We start from the raw sequence: 18616 nt of genomic DNA, 5'->3' as shown, positions 1-18616 counted from the left end.
TCAATCACCCTCAAACCTCGAAACTCGAACACAAAATATCAGAGCTTTGCATATCATGTCTAACAGAGCAACGACGAAGCCCATAACACACATCTCACAATTCGACCAAGCCTCCGATCTAAAAAGGAGGAGCGCTGGAGTCCCTACGCCTCAGAGGAGGCAGATAATATTATCCAAGTAGCGATCTCACGCGACCTCAACAAACGGAAGATGTTGCATACTTCTCACGGTGCAAATGACCTCGAGGTCGTCCAGAGAAACGCCTTGGGTTTTGCTAACCCGGGTGTCAACACCAACCGCTGGCTTTTATTTGGTAAACATCTTAGCCTTCTTAACCATTCATGCATCCCAATGCTGTCGTGAGCGATGCTTGTAAGCAAACGGGTAAGGATCTCGGGTCCATGCGACTTGTTGCAACCCGTGACATCGTAGCCGGCGAGGAGATATTGATGGAATACAACAGAGGCTCAGCCGACTTCTGGCTACCCCTTCGCGATGAACGCCGAAGATTTCTGCAGGAGCATTGGAGTTTCACCTGTCAGTGCATCGGTTGCCGTGACGAGAACCACCGGCAGTTCGACGGAGAATGTCTCAAGATTTTGACTTTGCAGAACCAGATCAGAACTCGTCTGCCTGCTCAGCGTCGATCGAGCCTCACGCATATCGCGGTAGGTGGTGTCATCTCAGACTCTACATCGACTATCTCATTCGCCATGGTTATTCAGACTATAGGCTAACCGAAGCTTGAGTATAAGGTACATCTCGAAAGTCGGAACTAATCGAACAACAGGTACAAGCAACTAGCCAAAGTCTCGTTAGCTCTGGACACTGCAGACGATCTCCCTGACGCAGCCGAGGCCCTCCAAGCCGCGCTGTAGATTGAGGGTTGGAACTACAATCAGTCGGAACTGACCAGCGAGTTGCTGTACATGTATGCTGAGCTCGGTTCGCGTGGAGTCGATATTACGAGCGCAGGTCGCACGTATATCATTAAGGCGTATCATCCACGTAGTCAGAGGGCAGCTGTCGACTAAAAGTACAATCACCTGTACGTCTTGCTATCTCTTTAACTTAGCGTCATGATCTTTTTCCCATCGATGTATTGTTCTCCAATGAAAGGATGTGAAATTCCGGTATAGCGGGTAGTGCTTTGTAATGCCTGTTCTTCCCTACCGACTGTTCCAAATCATGGACTACAATCTACACTGCTTTTTCAGTTGCAACGCACTTGACATGTTCTCTGCAGACTGCAAGAGGCCCCAACATCCCATCTGGCCTGCTGCCAATCGGCAGACGACCAATCACCAGACCTTGTTAGTCGCACAGCAGGTGGTATGAGTTGGCCGGGTCAGCTTGAACTACCTTCGAGCTTTCCTTGATCCTCCAGTACTGTCTAACACTACCCCACTGCACCCCTGGAAGGCTACAGACGTGCATCATGTCGAGCGCACCGGCAGCTTTGAGAACAACCTACCTGCCGTTTCGAGGTGTCGAGAATGAGTCCAGCCACTTCTTTCCTCTTAATCTGGAGTTGAACGAGATCCGCTACCTACAACTGGAGCCTGCCCTGGGGAAAGAACCTTTGGTACGCTACCTTAACCATACGACGTTGAATCTACAGCTGTGGTCCCAAAGAGTTTCATATGAAGCTCTGTCGTACTGCTGGGGTGATGTCGCCGACACTATCAACATACAGGTCTATTTTCCTGCCACCTTGGATGATGACCTCAGGTCAAGAACACACTCTCGAAAGACTTATCGCATCACCCGCAAGCTTGAGAGTGCACTTCTGTCCCTGCGTTCGCCTCAAAAACCACGTACTCTGTGGATCGATGATCTATGCATCAATTAGAATGGTTCGAAGGAGAAGACTACACAAATCTTGATAATGAACAGCCTCTACTCACGAGCGGAGGAGGTGATATTCTGGCTCGGTGACGACGATCGACGCAGCCATATGTTTGTGAAGTACTAATCATTCAGCAGGCTTCGCAGGAGAAGCTTCCTTCGAAAGCTCGCAAAACTCCACACGACTTCAACATCGCTCAACTGGAGAGATGCATCCGCGACTTGGCCGAGGAAACGCAACTTAAAATGTCAATGGAGAGCCATACTGCGGTCATGATCGCGAAAGGCTTCCCAAGGCGACCATTATCTATGGTCACGACGTACTGCCCTGGACAGACTTTATCACGGCTGTCATGGGCCTCATGTTTCTACGAACTTTGCTCGAGGTCCCAAGAGCTCCGTCAAGATATCGACAATACGAAGAACAACTGAGACATATACTAGAGTGGGTCAATTCAGCTTGGATCTGTCCAAGTTTCCGAGGAGGTCTCAGCACTTTGATCCCCAGCTTCAGATAAACTTCTATCTTTCTAGCCAGCGACCCTCGCGACAAAATGTTCGCATTGTTGCACATTTGCCACGATGTTCAGCATAGGCGGCAAAGAGATCCCTTGGTAGAGCCGGATTATACACTGAGTTTACAGGAAGTTATCATAAATTTCTCAAAGGCAGGAATTCACTTACCGCTAGTAGCAGGGACTACGGTGCCTTTGCCATAAGCGCTCCGAGAAGGAAACTCCGAGTCCTCTGATAAGCAATGCGGATTCGCATTCAAATTCTGGGACACTCAACGGTGGCGACCGCGGCCACTTCTACGTGATGACTACGCATCATATCCTGAGGAAGGCGAGGCTCACACAGTTACTCCTTCCTTGCTACAAGGAAAGGTTGTTTCTACTCTCCTTCGGTCTTGCAGTCGCAAGTTCGATGGAGATGTGACAAGCAACGCGCCCGGGAGCGTCAGTGATGCCTTTCGCGTTATCATCACGGAACTCGAGGGACATGTCCTGGCATGCAATGATGCAGTCCTCCAAGGCAACGTTTTTAAGATGCTGGGATCGTCAGAGTGGGATGAGTCTCAAACTCGAGTGTGCTCAGGCTGGGATCGCTTGACCAAGCATGGTGGGGAGATTGGAGCCCTGTGTTCAGAAGACAAAATGTGGCGTCATAACCACAGACACCAAGGTCGCAACACGAGCGCAATGTTCTTTCTAGACTCTCTAGGGAGGCTTTTAGTCAGTCATGATAAGGCTCAGCCTGGCGATCTGGTCGTCGAAGTGGAGAGCAGCAACAGTTCGTTCATGTTGTCACCACCGGACAAACATTTTGAGAAAGAACACGCAGAACGCTACCGCGATTCGGCTAATAGTACCGTCCACAAGAATTCTTGGTTACCGAATGGGAGATACCTTTTCCTTGGTGTATGCTCGATTTATCCTGGAAAGACTAAGTACCAGGTGTCAGGATGATGAAAGCAAGGAAAACGTCGAGTCAAAAGCCGACATGTCAATTCTACAAAGCTACCTTTCCTGTGTTTCTAGCAATACGGTTGTTAGGTCATAAACGATATGCAGCCTGTGGCACTGCGTTCGTGCGATGAACCTGCATCATCGTCTATTGCTTAGGTTTTCATGAAATGACGATGACGGCCTACTCATGGAGCACTGCACCATGTACAAACGCATCCATACACGAAAGTGGCTACGAATCGATATGTAGCTTCCCCCAACTTCTAGTCACCCCGATGATGTATCATCGAATGCTTGACGGGTAACTCACTCCTCAAGTCAACGCTACCAGGACTTCTGAGTAACATGCAGGCCTCCACTACATCCTCATCAGACCATCCACACAGTCAACCCCTGAACAGGGACCGTCTAGATCCATACTAGCATGCGGACCAGTCGACTTCCCGCTTATTCCGAAATCTTCTCGCATGAGTCAGCCTTAATTCAAGGTAGAGCATTCGAAAGCCAACGATTGCATACATGTACCAGCCATGTACATTAGCTTCTGAACTCACTGATCCGTCAACAAGACCGTGTCCCAATGACAATCCGCAAAGAAATCTTGACGTCTGCCGTGGCATTATGGTATTGCACATGCATTCCACATATGCACACTTGAGATAGTAAGGTCGGATAAATGAGACATTGTAACCAGTCTGGCAACAGTGACCGATAAACACATACGTTTTACAACCTATGTAACGAAACCCCACATCGGCTGGCGAAACTCTCAAATTTCCACATGCTCAATCCTGTGACGAAACACTCCACGCCTCTTGAGAGAAGCATATGCTTATCACTTGTTGTTGAGCTAGCGCGCTACACAGTGCGTTATATGTCAGGTGGGGATCGCGTCGAGAGATTTAACGGCATTAGCGAAGATGAGAGTGTGGTGTGATGTGCTGTGCACACACAGTTTAAATCTTTGGTGTGGGACGTGTTGGAAGACGAGACGTTGAGATGGGGAATGGTTTGATCTTGCGTGGTTTGGAGTAAGTGTCTGACTACCAAAGGCTGTGAGCTTGTATCGTCTAAGTCACTTGTGCAGTGATCCGCAGCTACCGTTACGCTCAAAAGGACTTTGCGAACGTAGAGACACGTCACAGTGAGTGCGTGACAACCCAGGCTGTCGCCACAGGTTGCTGAAAGTGGCACGACAGTTGTGTCTTTTGTTGTGCGTTTGATCGTTTTCCAGTGACGATACTGTTTGATGGAACCTACATCTTTGCGAAAGGGAGAAATGTCCTATGGTTTGAAGCTATCTTATGGACGTGCATGTTCCCTTGAGCTGGGTTGTGTTCGAATACTCTCTAGGACGAGTGTAACACTGCTTATACAGACTTCGGTGCAATTGTGAGTTTGTATTGAACAGCCACGTTTGAGAGAGGATGTTGGAGCGCAATCGGTTCGGTGTGATGAAGCTGCACGTTCCCACGAGGAGGCGGTGAAGAGTAGGCTGTTCGTTGTCCGTCTTGCGGCTTGCAGCTTCATTCGATCTTGTCAATTTACTAGATGTGTACCTTCACGAAGAAGTATCTGTGCTGACCGGAGCTGGTCGTTACTGTAATCGGGCTCAGTGAGGCCCACTAGTCACTGGCGTGTACACATTCGTCAACTTCGATGGACATCTTCGATTTGACAGTTTCGTTGACATGTGATGGGACCTGTGAGAGGAGTGATAGCAGGACGCGCAACTTCTCACCTTACCGTCTCGGTCTTCCACGGTCTTGTTCGTGAGGCCAGTGTGAATGCAGGTGCAATCTCTGCACTGATGTCACAATCTGCTCAGGTATGGCGCTGGCAGGCGTTGGTGATACTCGCCACCCATCGCTGTCGAGGCCTAGATTTGAAGCAAGTCCGGCTGTTCAGCCGAAAGCAGGGTCGCCGCTGCTTGGCTTCATCAAGCGTGTCTTGGACATGTACAAAGTCGTCAAGGACCGGGTACGGCTGGTGGTGTGAAACTCGGCACCTTCGTCATTGTGCTTGATCTAAAGGGTAGTGGGGGATCAGGAGAGGTTATTGTACCTGAACGTGGCAGATTTGTGCGTGCGGTTAGTGTTCAGTTGGTTGAGGCAGGAAAAGCAGCCGCATTGCTCTTAGGGCGTTTGAGGAGAGTCGGGAGGTGTCTTCAGCCAGTGCACTGTAAGATGTTATATCGGCTGCAACAGCAAGTGATTCTCATCATAGATAGCTGTCATGCTACCGAAGCACTGTAGAGCAGACGTGATGACGTCAGCAGCTAATGTCCAAAGGGTAGCCGTAAAAGGGTAGCCGTAAAAGCGAGCGAATACCTCTAGCCTTCACGATGTCGTTGTGTTGCGCAGCGCTGACCCGTGATACCAAGAGTAGTCGGTCGGTGTCTCGAGGACGGCGATCGAGCTTGACTCTTCGTTACCACGGGTGTGGGTGCAAGCGTCTTGCTTTCTCACTGGCAAAAACGGATCTCTAGACCCACAAGCACCAGCGCCCAAGGCTTCTGAATACTGTTTTCGCATCCAGACTTCAAAAGAGCACGTCAGAATGGAATGTCTAAAGATTAAAATTGGGATGCGATTCGACAGTTGCCGGGGCCGAATTGTCGGATACAGTGCGAGGGCGTTGTTTTGTGCTGCTTCGAGGGTCGACGGCCAGCATCGTGCACGTGGCGGTTTGGGTAAGGCCGCCTATCCGGGTGAAGCAGCAGGCTGCCGCTCTGTCCGTCCCGACCTGGAGAGCCGGCTAGGAGAACATGCGTTCAGACATGGATCGAGTGTGTGTTCAGTGTGCTTTGGCCTTCTCGCATGGTTCGAGTGGTATCGTGAGCGCGTTGTTGATTCCTTGCGGCTGTGGCTCCGGAGCGCATCTGTGGTTGTTACAGTTATTTGTGTGCGCTCGTGATGTCGTGTTTGAGGCTGGCTAGGCCAAGCTCATTGTGTTGGGCTGGGTGAGCTTCGTTCGGGTATGCAGTCTAGGCGCGGTCACCGTGCACGCTCTTCTCCAGACCTCCAGCTGCCATCGAGCAACGAGTGTGTGGGAAAGGGTCCAACGGCGCAGAACAAGCGCAGGACAAGCGCAGGACAAGCGCAGGACAAGCGCAGGACAAGCGCAGGACAAGCGCAGGACAGACACGCAAATGTCATACTGTCATCCATGTGCTTGCGACGCTTGACGTGGAGCCTGTCTGAACCCAGGGAAGAGACACAAGGTGTTTCTGTTTCGATGGACTGTGGTAGCGCTGGCTCTGCAGCAGCCTACACAACCAAATCAGGCGGCTGGACAGGCCACTGCACTGTACGCCTCATGCCACAACATGAAGCCATGTTATCAGCGTCTCTTGTTCCAAACCAGTGTTGTGGGGAGCTAGTAATGCAGTTGGGTGACCCGAGTTCGTCCGGAGTATCTCCAGCGAGCAACAGCCCATCCCAACAGGTCAGCGCCCCTTCACGCGGCTGCCAGCGCTGTCGCCGGCGCCTCTGCTGCAAAAAGTCGCAGGCAAACAAGAGTGCGACGCTGCGGAGCGAAGCGTTCCCAGGCGGCGGAGAACTGCTGGCTGCAAACTTTGTTGCGGCTTCTGCAGTGCTTGGAGTCTGGAATTGGGTGGGTCGGACGCCCCGTGGTTTCGACGCCAGTAGAGCAGAAGGTGGCACCTGCCGCAGCGAGACAAGCATCTTGCCCAGTCCGCCTTGGTCGCTCGCCACTCCTCGACGCCGCTTATCCACCCATCGCACCCATCGCAGCTGCACGTTCGCCCACTCTACGACCCGCACCGCACCGCACCGCATACCCGCACACGCAACGTCTGGACACCCATGGGAGCACTCACGCAGGCACCCGCCGCTGCTGGACCAGTATAACACGCCGCCATGCTGGAGGCCGTGGGCGTGCCGTGGACAGGGGCGACGCCGGTGCTGGAGGTGCGCGACTCTAGCCGGCCCTACGTGAGTATCGCAGACCCGACAGCCGCCCCCGACGCGATGACTGACGCCCCCTCACAGCACTGTCCGTCCTACAAACTGCCCGAGTACGGGGTGATCGAGATCAGCCCCGGCAACACCATCACCCTCACCACGAACGCCGTCTTCCGCCCGCAATGCACCTCCGCCTCGCAGGGCGCTGACGGCGACGGCACTGGCCAGGTCCTCAGCGTCGCCGACATCAGAGACCCCTTCCACGCCTCCATCACTCCGCAGGCCTACGCAACCGGCGCGGCTACCGTCATTGCCTGGATGCTCGTCATCATGCTGATCATCACGCCCCGGACGTTCTTCGCCGGCAACGCTTCCGGACGCTCAGGGCTCATGGGACGACGCGGCATGATCAGCGGCGCGTCAGGAGGAGGAGGCATTATTGGAGTGGGGAGTCGCCCGTGGCTGCAGAAGGTAGCTGCGCTGACGGTCGCCATATCGCTGACGCTGGCCACCGCCGACACGTTCAAGATCGCCGGGCGCCAGTACGCCGAGGGGTTCATCGATGCCATGGAGCTGCGCGACCAGGTCGTCTCAGGGATGGAGATCAAAGTGTCCCGTATCATCTCCGACATCTTTTTGTGGCTTGCGCAGGTACAGACCCTGATACGGCTGTTCCCCCGTCACAAAGAGAAGGTCATCATCAAATGGGTGGGATTTGCCCTCATATTACTCGACATCACCTTCAGCTCTCTCAACAGCTTCGGCTCGTACGACAACAGCGCCCGCCCTGCACACTTCGACACCGCCATCCCCGCACTCAGCTACCTCTTCCAGCTGTCCCTCAGCATGCTGTATGCGGCCTGGGTCCTTTACTACGCCATCACCAAGCGACGCTACGCCTTCTACCACTCCATGATGTGGAACATGAGCGTCGTCGCCCTACTATCAATCATCGCCATACTCACACCTGTCGTATTCTTCATCACCGACATTGCTAACTACACCATCGCCGGCTGGGGAGACTACTTCCGTTGGGTCGGAGCAGCAGCAGCCAGTGTCATTGTTTGGGAATGGGTAGAGCGCATCGAGGCGCTAGAAAGAGAAGAAAGAAAAGATGGAATTTTAGGAAGGGAGATCTACGACGGAGACGACATGCTCGACAACACCCCATCATCTAAATCATCGAAGTGGCCATATTCGAAGCGGAATTCTTCCGACAACGAGAAGAAGGACGGAGGCGATGGTGGGCTTGGCGGTTTCAGTCTGAGTGCATTCGCCTCGGGCCAGAGCGGCCGTGTTGGCGAGCTTGCCCAGAGACTGGGACGAAAGATGACCGAGTCACCACGGGCAGAAGCACGCAAGAAGCGCACTATTCATGTCCCCGCGCCACCGCCAGTCCACCGCCGCTCTGAATCCGCTCGTCGCGGTGATCGCAGCTCGAGTGCGTATGTGCGCGTACAGAGCCCAGTCCTTGCTCCGGCTGTTCCTGTTGTTGCCTCACCAGTCAGCCGGACGGACACCACAAGTGCAGACTCTACCGTCTACACAGTACGATACCACCCCATCAACGAAACACCACCAATTCGTCAACCTGCATCCATTGAAGATCGGTTGACACCAGAAGGAGCGAAAGCACAGCAACCGTCTGAGCTCCAGGAAGGTACTGGTCAACCGGCAGACGTCAGCGATCCTGAGAAAGGTGCAACAGACCCCGATACGTCTGCCAGCAACAGCAGATGGAACTGGCAGGCTATGGCCAACCCTTTCACAAGGAAGGGACGTGCGCCACCACAGGAGTTGCAGAGAGGCCAGGTGATCGAACCGCTCGCAGTTGACGAGGTCCATGCCAACATTCCACCGCGTCATTACAACGGATTGGCACTATCAGATCGCCTTGGCACATTCGCTGCGCAACAAGGAGAAAGGTTCAGGTCAAAGAAGAAGGCCAACAAGCATTCCGAAATGAACCTTCCTGTGACAATCATCCCAGCTCAGCCCCGTGGTCAAACCTGGTCTCCAGATATCCTTCAGCAGCAGCAGCAGCAGCAGCAGCAGCAGCAGCAACAACAGCAACAGCATCAGCAACGGCACGATGGACAAAAGAGCGAGGTGTCGGCCACTGCTGGTATTCAGATTGCAAGGATACCAACGACCATCGAAGAGCAATCGGACATGCCTTCACCAGCACACTCTGGCCAGACCACCAATTCGAGTGAGCTTATTCAGCCTCCTACCTCTACCAACGCGAACCGCAATGCGCGCAGACGGTACACGCCACAAGCTGGGGGACTCACAGCTCACCCACCTGTCTCACCAACCAGTCTGGCAGAGGAGATACAGAGTCCTACACCGCTGCTGGACAACGCTTCTCCATAGGGATCGTCATCTCAGCAGCACACCAACCACGACAGGTAGCGTGGCCTGACTGACGTTTTCCTGCACTTCTTTGTTTATATTCTCGACGCACTTCAGCGTCGATACTTGTATACCCCACGTTTTTCAACGGCGCACTGGTGGCACGGTGAGACGACAGCATCCGCATAGGTTTTGGCGCATTATCTGGACTCAAAAAGCTGAGGGCTATTGGGAGCCCCACATGGAAGGGCTGGATATTCTTTGGATACCCGCCGATGTTATGAGACTCGGCTTCACACTTACGTTTTTACGTTTGGAAGATACGAAGGATTGTTGTGCTGTGAACATCTAGCAGACGACAAGATCTGAGATGAAATACTACGTTACTAGCAATAAATACAAGATGTCAAACTACCTGATTTAGTCTACTTCGTACCGCACATGCAATCGGTGTTCCAAGGTTGATAGGTAACGCACGAGATACCAGCCACTTCATGGCCCAAGCTCTGGCTAGCTAACCGCGGGACACTGCCCTGGAGCTGCCGCATTTCGACATAGCTCAAGTGCTCATGCTACCCTCACCTTGCGCGCCATTCGTCTGGTCTGTCGCGCTTTAGACTGCTTCTCTACCCTCATTTGCAGCTTCCTCGATTTCTGAGAGAGAAGCATTGCGCGTGCGCCTATAGACGATAATGTCCCTGTTCGGCGATGACGACGTGCCGTCGCGCTCCAAGCAGTCGTCCGGCCTCTTCGACGACGATCAGAAGCCCGCGGGCAAGTCGAGCAGCGGTCTGTTCGACGACGGCTTCGACAGCAACGACTCGCCCTGGGCCTTCCCGACACCCAAGAAAGGCGGTCGCGGATCGCTGGTCAAGTCGCTGCTTCCTGCGTCGGACGTGCCCGACTCGTACATCGATGCCTTTGACGCCCTGCTGGACGCTGGGGACCGCACTGGCAATGGCATCAGCCTGGACGGCGCAAAGAAGCTGCTGGCGAGCAGTGGGATACCGAGCGACACACAATCTAAGATCCTCGACATAGTGGCGCAACCCGATCAGGACGTCGCAGGACTCGGCAGGAACGAGTTCAATGTGCTCTTCGCACTCCTCGGTCTGGCACAAGAGGGCGACGACGTCACACTTGACAGCGTGGACGAGCGCAAGAGCAATCTCCCCGAGCCATCTGTACCGCTGCCCAAGTCCTCGAAGCCAGAACCACGCGCGCCCACGCCGCAACAGCAGCCACCGCCCACACCTCCAATGCCGCAACAGGTCCCCAGTCAGCAGACACCGAGTCCAGGCAGGTCGCGCGCACCGTTCCGCAAGCAGTCATTTGGCGACCCAGAGGCAGATCCCTGGGGTAGCCCAGACCTTCACAAAGGGCACAACCACAACAGCTACACCTCTGTACCTGCGCAAACGAACGGCACCACGCCTCATCCTACTGCGCGAACGACGAGTCAGTTTACAACACAGTCCACGACCGACCAAATCGCACCACAGGCCGCTGCTGCTGCTGCTGCTGCTGCTGCTCCTCCCCCAAGCTCACTACCGAGTGATGGCGGCTGGGGCGGGTACAACGGAGGATCTAGTCAGCCATTCAATGCACCAGACCTCAACGCTGGCGGCTTCCAGGATGCGCCAGCGAGCGGCAATAATGGTGCCAGTGCGCCGTCTGGTTTGAGCGGATCTCTTGGCCGCCTTCCAGGTGGATCTGGCAACGAGGAGGTCATTACAATAACCGCCCTCGCCGAGAAGGAAGGCCTGTTCATGTTCCAGCACCGCAACTACGAGGTTGGGAGCAATCGCCGGGCGAACAAGGTTGTCCGCAGATACAGCGACTTTGTGTGGCTATTGGACTGCCTGCACAAGCGCTTTCCGTTCAGGCAATTGCCTCTATTACCTCCCAAGAGAGTCGGTAGTGAGTACCCGCCCTGATCCTGTCGCAATAATTGTTGAAAATCCTTAGTCAATGGCAACCCTATAGCCGCGGACGCGAGCTTCCTTGAGAAACGAAGAAAAGGTCTGACACGGTTCACCAACGCGCTTGCTCGACACCCTGTTCTTTCGCAAGAGCAACTTGTCGTCATGTTCCTTACCGTACCTACAGTAAGCTTTGGCGATACAACAGTAATTCTGCATCCAGCTAACAAGAACATAGGAGCTCTCCGTCTGGCGGAAACAGGCAAACCTGTCTGTGCAGGAGGAGTTTACTGGCAAGGCCTTACCCCCGGACCTCGAAGACTCGCTACCCAAGACTCTCCCCGAACTCAGCGAGACCGTCCGTTCTGGCGTACGCCGAAGCGCAGAGACCTACATCAACCTCTGCGCCATGATGGAGCGACTCACCCGGCGCAATGAAGGCATCGCAGCCGAATACCTCCGCTTCTCGCAAGCTCTCAGCTCCCTGACCGAAATCTCGCAAGACACATACGCCGTCGACACCAACGACGTCCCCCTGCTGAACGAAGGCCTGAACTCCACAGCTAGACATCTGGACCAGTCAAAACAGCTGCTTGAAGACGAGGCAAGAGGGTGGGAAGAAGGTGTCCTCGAAGACCTGAAGAGGCAACGAGATACACTGGTCAGCGTACGAGACATGTTCGACCGCCGAGACAAACACGCAAAGGATAACATCCCCGCGCTCGAGAGGCGGATAGTAAACAACGAGACAAAACTGCAGAACATCAGGAATAAGCCGGCTGAACTGGTGAAGCCGGGCGAGGCAGAGAAGGTGGAGGATGCGATCTCTAAGGTGAGCTCACCACCCCTCTGCTCCACTGCGCCCACAAATCCGTACGAGCTCAGACTGACTTTTAGCAGGACAAAGAATCCATCGTCCAACAACACGCCCGCGGCGTCTTCATCAAGGAATGCATCCGCGACGAACTCCTCTTCTTCCAGAAGAGCCAGTACCACGTCTCAAGACTGTACCAGGAGTGGAGTCAGGAGCGTGTCAAGTATGCGGAACTGCAAGCGGATAATTGGAGGGCGCTGACTGAGGAGGTCGAGAGTATGCCTACCGCGGACTAGGCGCCCGAGGGAACGTTGCGTCTTCGACTGAGGATTCAGCCTTGGTCGCTGCGCAGGTGGAGGTGCTCTGAAGGGATGTAGGGGACTAAGCAACGGTGTTGTAATTTGTATATTTTCGATGCGAGCATTTTGAGGTGTGGGTGTGTATATACTCATCGTTTAGTTGGATTGGGCGAATGAAGGGGTTCGGCGCGTTTGATGGACCTCCGATTCCAAGTCTCTTGAGCTCCTCTGTACGAGCACATTGCTGTATGTGTGTAATACGGCATATCTGCATGTGTATGGGTGAGCCGTGGAGGCTGTTGATACTGAACCATGGTCATGGGTGCCTTCCCAATAAACGTGGTCGACGGAATATATCTGCCAATTCCCAAGTCTCACTCTGCAGTATGAAGTTGTTGTTTGATTTGCAATACCAAGAGCAGCGGCCAATGCAAACACAGTCATTCACCACGGACATCTCTTAGTTCCAACGGTTCAGGTCTCACATACGCCCATTCACCGCGAGCGCACTGACGATGCAATGACCAGCATAGCCTCGCAAGATCAACAAAACATCTGTTGACGCGTTCTTTCCTAAGTCTTTTCATCATCACCGCATCAAGCAGACAACCGCCTCAACTCAACTAGTTACCAAACCGTGGACAACAGCAACTCGATCAAGATGCCAAAACGCAAGAACCAGGACACAACAACGTCGACCACGCCCGCTAAGAAGGCCAGGGCTACAAAAGAAGGTTAGTGTGTTCTTTCCAGAGGTCCCTGCATATCAATCCGTGGGCAGCAAGGCGAGGTGAAGATGGATGGAGACTGGCGCCAAATATCAGCCTTGTTTCTGAGGCGCGGAGGAGGGGCACGATTGGTGGGGTCGGCTCCAACTGCTGCCGCGCAAATGCCGTCACTTTACCCACGACCCTGTCGACTCCTCCAAAGCTTAGCATAGCTTCTGCTTCACTTTGCCTTGTCTCTTCTCACCAAATCCTCTCGCCTTGTACTCTTCACTCCGGTGCTCTCGCTACCGCACACCCCACCGTCGGCGCAGCCTGATCTCGCGACTGCTATCGAGCAGTGACACCTAAAGAGAAGGATATACAGGATCTCTAACACAAGATGCCTCCAGCATACACGGCGCAGCAGAAGGCAGCGATCAGTCAGTTCATGAGCTTCACACAGATGGACCGCGCCGCTGCAGTGCGGGTGCTCAAGAGCCATGGCTGGGATGCCCAGAACGCTGTCAACGCGTAAGTACCCATCTCGTTTTCTATTCCTTCCTCACTACCTGCGCCCCTTACAAGGCGCACTGGATATTTGAAACCCTGGACCAACCGCCAATATACCGTATATATCAATAATTACGCTCGCGCACCTTCGACGTTGAGGAGAAGGGAAGGCAAGGACGGTACACAACGTGGGGAAAGCACATGGCATCGGGCCGTACATGCAGCTTTCGTCACGAGTGCGCATTCCTGGCGCACCTCCTGGGGAACTGCAATGCACTTGCGCGCGCATGCTCGTCTGAAAGCAGTAGGCACACCTTCTGCATGGTCCGCAAACAACGCCATACCACCTTCCATACGGACCAACAAGTCAACTCGTTCGATAAACATGGCCAGCGCTGCTTCTTTCACAATCCACACCTTTCGTCTACATCACCACTTAGCCACGTTCCTACGACCGCCATAGCCCACCATGTTCGGTGCCTCCGAAGACCGCGCCAGACAGCTTGCCGGCCGACAGCGCTGGAAGCGTATCAGCTCCAGTGGTTCAAACTCCAGTTATCGATCCGCCAGTTCCTCGAGTCAACTGAGTCAACTATCCCATTGCGAGACATCGTCTATCTTCGAGCAGAACACCCAGCGGCCTACGCCAATCCCTGAGCACTATGCATACACAGCCAACGGCTCCTATGACAATGAGCACGGCTCAGGAGGATCGCAGCATTTCGCCCAGTTTGCTGCAGTATCCGATGTGGAAGAAGCCTTGTCGCATATGATGGCCAAGAACCAACGTCCGTGTACGCAGCAGCAACGTAGTCAAGCCGAACATCTGAGCCAGGTTCTGTACAACGATACGGCTGCCAACAACGCTTTCCTGCCTTCCTCAAGCCACTCTATGCTTCCTAGCCAGACCAGACAGTATGGAGTACTCGGATGGGGAGCAAAGATACTACATCAAGTACGTCACGCGACTGCCCCAACATCACAGGCATACGCGGTGGATAATCAATCGATTACATTACCGGCGCCTGGTGTCCCCAATCGCTCGGTATCCACGACAATTGAGCGCACACAGACAGCTGTATCGTTGCGAGGCGGCGCAGACCTTGGTTGGCTCGCTCTGGCTAGGAACCATCCTTTGTGGTCCTTTCCATTCAACACTGGTCTTTTGTACAGACTCTTCGTGGACTCGATGCCTCCATCGAAAGCCACAGAATTCTCTCAGCTCTTCACTAGCGAAACGGATTTTGTGGAAAATGAATTCAACTTGTCTCGACAATGGTTTTATCTGGGACTCGAATCCGATGACCAGATGACGTTCAAGCGCATGATTAATGAGCGGGTTGAGAAGCTGCTAGGCCCAGACTTCCACGACCCAGGCTTCAATGGAACGATTCAATCACCCGATGAACTCCTCCAGATCAAGACGGCATCCAAGAAGGGCGACGACTATCCGCTTGTCTACTTGTCTCCTCTGATGATTGCTTTACTGCCACTGCGAGATCCTGGGACCGGAGCCCGGTAGACTACCCTACCCGTTGCACGCTTGCTCGCACCATCTTTCATAGCATCACAATAACACTGCAACGTCCGCTGACAAACCATGTACAGATATTACAGCGGCGGTGGTGGCGGTTCGAACGCCTCTTCCGCTACCAAGGCGACCCTGAACAAGCTCTTCGACAAGTACCGAGAGAATGCAGCTGGGGAGCCTGATCTCGTCGGTGTAGACGGTACCATGAGCTATCTCCAGCAATTGGAAGTGGACCTCGAAGGCATGGACTCTCTCGCTGCGCTGGAGATCATCCAAGCTCCCACTATGGGCGAGATCACTCGAGAGGGCTTCGTCAATGGCTGGCTAGAGCGAGAGTGAGTCGATCCATCAATCATTCCGTATTGATCAGACTGGTACTGACCCACTCCAGCTGCGACACCATCGACAAGCAGAAGGCTTACCTCGGGAACCTTAAGACGCAGCTGCCAGCAGACAAGGCGACTTTCACAAGGGTTTACAAGTATACATTCTTCCTTGCCAAGACTGGGCAACAGAAAGCTGTTGCTCTCGAAGCGGCTACCGCGTACTGGGACCTTCTCTTCGCTTCACCGCTTTCCGCAGTCAAGTGGTCAACTCCCAACAACCCCTGGCTGGACTGGTGGAAAGAGTTCCTTGAGGCTTCCTGGAAGAAGAGCGTCAACAAGGACATGTGGAACGAAACACTAAAGTTCGCACAGCTCACCCTCCAGGACGAGTCCATCAGCTTCTGGAACGAGGAGTCCTCGTGGCCGTCTGTCATCGATGACTTCGTCGAGTGGGTCAAGAACGAGAAGCGTGGCGGTGCTGAGCAGAAGACCGAGGAGATGGAGTACTGAGCATCCTTGTCGAGTCGAATCAGAATGATTCGATTCTATCGGTATTACAGACATACTCGCTGGCGGGAGTCACGTCGAACATGGTTAGATGTACCTAAACCAACACAGCTTGGTTAAGGGATCGCTGCGCCGATTGCAGCGCAGCATGGTATCACGGAGCATACATACCCTTCGCCTTCCCCGATGGCACTTTACGTTGGCATCAAAAGCATCTTAATAGATAGAATAGCTTAGCATGGCGTCTTGAGGGGCGCGGAATACATGTGAACATCTATATTTCAGCAACATGCGGGGGTGATCTGCATATTGAACGTGACATGCTGCAGTTGTGCAGCGACCTCAAACCAAATACGGATGCAATAATTCGATAATGCTGCAAACGATCATGCGCAATAGTTGGGGTTTCTGCGATCTCCTCCAACGGCACATACTCGTTTTTGATGTTCTCGGCGTGAGGTATTGGTGTTGGTGTTGGTCGTGCCAGCATTGGTTTTCCACCTCGCTTATTGCACTAGCGCAGCCAAGGCCTGCCCACCACGCAATTCGAGACAGCACAATTTGATTCACGATTCCGACCGTCCAAACTAACCACACAGCAGACACAGTATGTCGCCCGCACATGTCGCAATATTGCTCAAATACTGATTGCAACAGATGGCCGCCGCTAAGAAGCACGTCGCGATCGTCAAGAAGCGTATGCTGAACCCACGCACCCTGATCCGCAAATTTCGCAGACTGACGCAACCGATACAGACACCAAGCGCTTCAACCGCCACCAGTCGGACCGCTTTATGCGTATGATACTCCAGGAATTGAGAGGACAGGAATGGATGTTGACTTGGAACAGGCGTTGACCCCTCATGGCGCAAGCCTAAGGGTATCGACAACCGCGTCCGCAGGCGGTTCAAGGGCCAGGCTGCTATGCCCAAGGTACGGATTGCCTTCTACACGACACACAACTGGAACACATAGATGGACCGAGCAATGTCGAAGTGGAATTGATTGAGATGTGGGCTTCGACTGACAATTGCGACACAGATCGGTTACGGATCCAACCGCAAGACCCGCCACCTGATGCCCTCCGGCCACAAGGCTTTCGTCGTCAGCAACGGTACGACCATGCAGTTCTCCTACTGTCCGGACTGCCACTAATGACTTTCTAGTTAACGATGTCGACCTCCTTCTCATGCACAACACCACCTTCGCCGCCGAGATTGCCCACGCCGTTTCCGCACGCAAGCGCATCGACATCATCGCCCGCGCAAAGCAGATCGGTGTCAAGGTTACCAACGACAAGGCCCGCGTCAAGACCGAGTCGTAGAGGAGCGTGGATTTTCACTTGGGCAGGGCATACAAGGCGTCTCTCTGATTAGTTACGATCTCAATGGGAAGGCTTTTCCTCCGTGGCTCGCTTCTTTCGACATGACGAGTGACATGCATGACATGCACTTGGAGAAATTATTGCGACTTTCCCCTAAGGGGTGATCAGAGGGTATGAATGAGGGAGCAGAAGGAAAAATGCAACGAAATGAGCCACCTTGTTGGATTCTGCATGAGGAGCTGTGATGCCGACGACAGTCACTGATATACTCACCTCTTGAAGCGCCTCTTAGACAGAAACCAAGTCTGATGCAGGGGCTTAGAACAGGCTGCAACTCATGGTTCATCGTTGCTATACTAGTACCAACAGCAACAACAAGCTATCAGCAAACACACGCTTTACGCTTGTACCAGGTTCAACAACATGCAGTCGAACCTGTATCTATCAATCACCCTACAATCACACCAACGGGCTTCTTGGACCAGACTTTAGCCGTAATGCACGACCATCACCTTATTGCGCCATCAGATACTGCACGACATGAACACATCACCCTGCGCCAAGCCCCAAAAGCGTACAATCCAACATGACCTTGCGAACTGCTATCAGGTCTGTCAAGCAACACCTAGGCTCGACGTCCTATGGAACTACCACATGCTCGTGTTGTGCCTGGGATTCTCGTGTCGTCAGGTAGCTATACATACACACAATCTGAAGCCCAACTTGACCACCAGCTCGGCATGAGCGTATCGTGCGCCTTCATCTTATCTGTGCTGATCGACTATTTTGTCGCATGCTGATTGAAGCTGACACGGACTTACCTTCTTACCACCAAATACACCAAACTCTCAGCCAGCCGACAATCTCACACTAGCTCAGATAAGCTTCTGATGAGGGTGTGATTGGGCGGGCTCATACGTTACGGCTTGCAGGGTGCCAGTGTCATGAAGACCCCCCCCCTCCCCCATACCTGCTACCTGGTTTATCTCTGATGCTCGCTTGACTTGCACGAGCACAAGCATTTAATCCGCCGATCGTCAATCAGTACCATCTATCCGCCCGCCCTTGCTCAGGACCA

General features: G+C 53.5%; 5 protein-coding genes across 5 annotated transcripts; all 5 read left to right on the top strand.

Annotated features, from left to right (window-relative positions):
• The first annotated feature begins 165 nt into the window (after nucleotides 1–165).
• On the top strand, nucleotides 166–776 carry BU25DRAFT_61754 (uncharacterized protein). Its single transcript, XM_033711963.1, has one exon. The coding sequence runs from the start codon at nucleotides 342–344 to the stop codon at nucleotides 735–737; it is 396 nt and encodes a 131-aa protein (XP_033561541.1). The 5' UTR covers nucleotides 166–341; the 3' UTR covers nucleotides 738–776.
• A 6370-nt stretch (nucleotides 777–7146) lies between these two features.
• On the top strand, nucleotides 7147–10014 carry BU25DRAFT_393228 (PalH-domain-containing protein). Its single transcript, XM_033704687.1, has 2 exons — nucleotides 7147–7273; nucleotides 7331–10014. Exons 1-2 carry the CDS (start codon nucleotides 7199–7201, stop codon nucleotides 9617–9619), a joined length of 2364 nt encoding a protein of 787 aa, XP_033561540.1. The 5' UTR covers nucleotides 7147–7198; the 3' UTR covers nucleotides 9620–10014.
• A 161-nt stretch (nucleotides 10015–10175) lies between these two features.
• On the top strand, nucleotides 10176–12824 carry BU25DRAFT_393225 (uncharacterized protein). Its single transcript, XM_033704686.1, has 4 exons — nucleotides 10176–11518; nucleotides 11567–11706; nucleotides 11759–12352; nucleotides 12421–12824. Exons 1-4 carry the CDS (start codon nucleotides 10291–10293, stop codon nucleotides 12628–12630), a joined length of 2172 nt encoding a protein of 723 aa, XP_033561539.1. The 5' UTR covers nucleotides 10176–10290; the 3' UTR covers nucleotides 12631–12824.
• Nucleotides 12825–13545: 721 nt separating this feature from the next.
• On the top strand, nucleotides 13546–16457 carry BU25DRAFT_410950 (DUF298-domain-containing protein). The gene is made up of 3 exons (XM_033706430.1): nucleotides 13546–13871; nucleotides 15459–15716; nucleotides 15773–16457. The coding sequence occupies exons 1-3, from the start codon at nucleotides 13741–13743 to the stop codon at nucleotides 16215–16217; spliced, it is 834 nt and encodes a 277-aa protein (XP_033561538.1). The 5' UTR covers nucleotides 13546–13740; the 3' UTR covers nucleotides 16218–16457.
• Nucleotides 16458–16871: 414 nt separating this feature from the next.
• On the top strand, nucleotides 16872–17538 carry BU25DRAFT_341584 (60S ribosomal protein L32-A; the record flags this gene model as incomplete). Its single annotated transcript, XM_033702875.1, has 5 exons — nucleotides 16872–16911; nucleotides 16971–17012; nucleotides 17065–17147; nucleotides 17256–17328; nucleotides 17381–17538. The coding sequence occupies 5 exons, from the start codon at nucleotides 16872–16874 to the stop codon at nucleotides 17536–17538; spliced, it is 396 nt and encodes a 131-aa protein (XP_033561537.1).
• Between the last annotated feature and the right edge of the window lie 1078 nt (nucleotides 17539–18616).

The sequence above is a fragment of the Macroventuria anomochaeta genome (genome assembly GCF_010093625.1).
Source record: "Macroventuria anomochaeta strain CBS 525.71 unplaced genomic scaffold BU25scaffold_17, whole genome shotgun sequence".
NCBI classification, from domain to species: domain Eukaryota; kingdom Fungi; phylum Ascomycota; class Dothideomycetes; order Pleosporales; family Didymellaceae; genus Macroventuria; species Macroventuria anomochaeta.
The sequence above is the reverse complement of the archived record's forward strand: the minus strand, read 5'-3'. Positions and strand labels throughout refer to the sequence as shown.

What these genes read in the sequence shown, in the direction of transcription:
- BU25DRAFT_393228 (XM_033704687.1), top strand. Translation starts at nt 7,199, where the DNA reads ATGCTGGAGGCCGTGGGCGTGCCGTGGACAGGGGCGACGCCGGTGCTG. An exon ending in GCGACTCTAGCCGGCCCTAC is followed by an intron (nt 7,274 to 7,330) that starts GTGAGTATCGCA and finishes GCCCCCTCACAG; the next exon opens with CACTGTCCGTCCTACAAACT.
- BU25DRAFT_410950 (XM_033706430.1), top strand. Translation starts at nt 13,741, where the DNA reads ATGCCTCCAGCATACACGGCGCAGCAGAAGGCAGCGATCAGTCAGTTC. An exon ending in GCCCAGAACGCTGTCAACGC is followed by an intron (nt 13,872 to 15,458) that starts GTAAGTACCCAT and finishes AACCATGTACAG; the next exon opens with ATATTACAGCGGCGGTGGTG. An exon ending in AATGGCTGGCTAGAGCGAGA is followed by an intron (nt 15,717 to 15,772) that starts GTGAGTCGATCC and finishes GACCCACTCCAG; the next exon opens with CTGCGACACCATCGACAAGC.
- BU25DRAFT_393225 (XM_033704686.1), top strand. Translation starts at nt 10,291, where the DNA reads ATGTCCCTGTTCGGCGATGACGACGTGCCGTCGCGCTCCAAGCAGTCG. An exon ending in ACCTCCCAAGAGAGTCGGTA is followed by an intron (nt 11,519 to 11,566) that starts GTGAGTACCCGC and finishes GAAAATCCTTAG; the next exon opens with TCAATGGCAACCCTATAGCC. An exon ending in TGTTCCTTACCGTACCTACA is followed by an intron (nt 11,707 to 11,758) that starts GTAAGCTTTGGC and finishes ACAAGAACATAG; the next exon opens with GAGCTCTCCGTCTGGCGGAA.
- BU25DRAFT_61754 (XM_033711963.1), top strand. Translation starts at nt 342, where the DNA reads ATGCATCCCAATGCTGTCGTGAGCGATGCTTGTAAGCAAACGGGTAAG.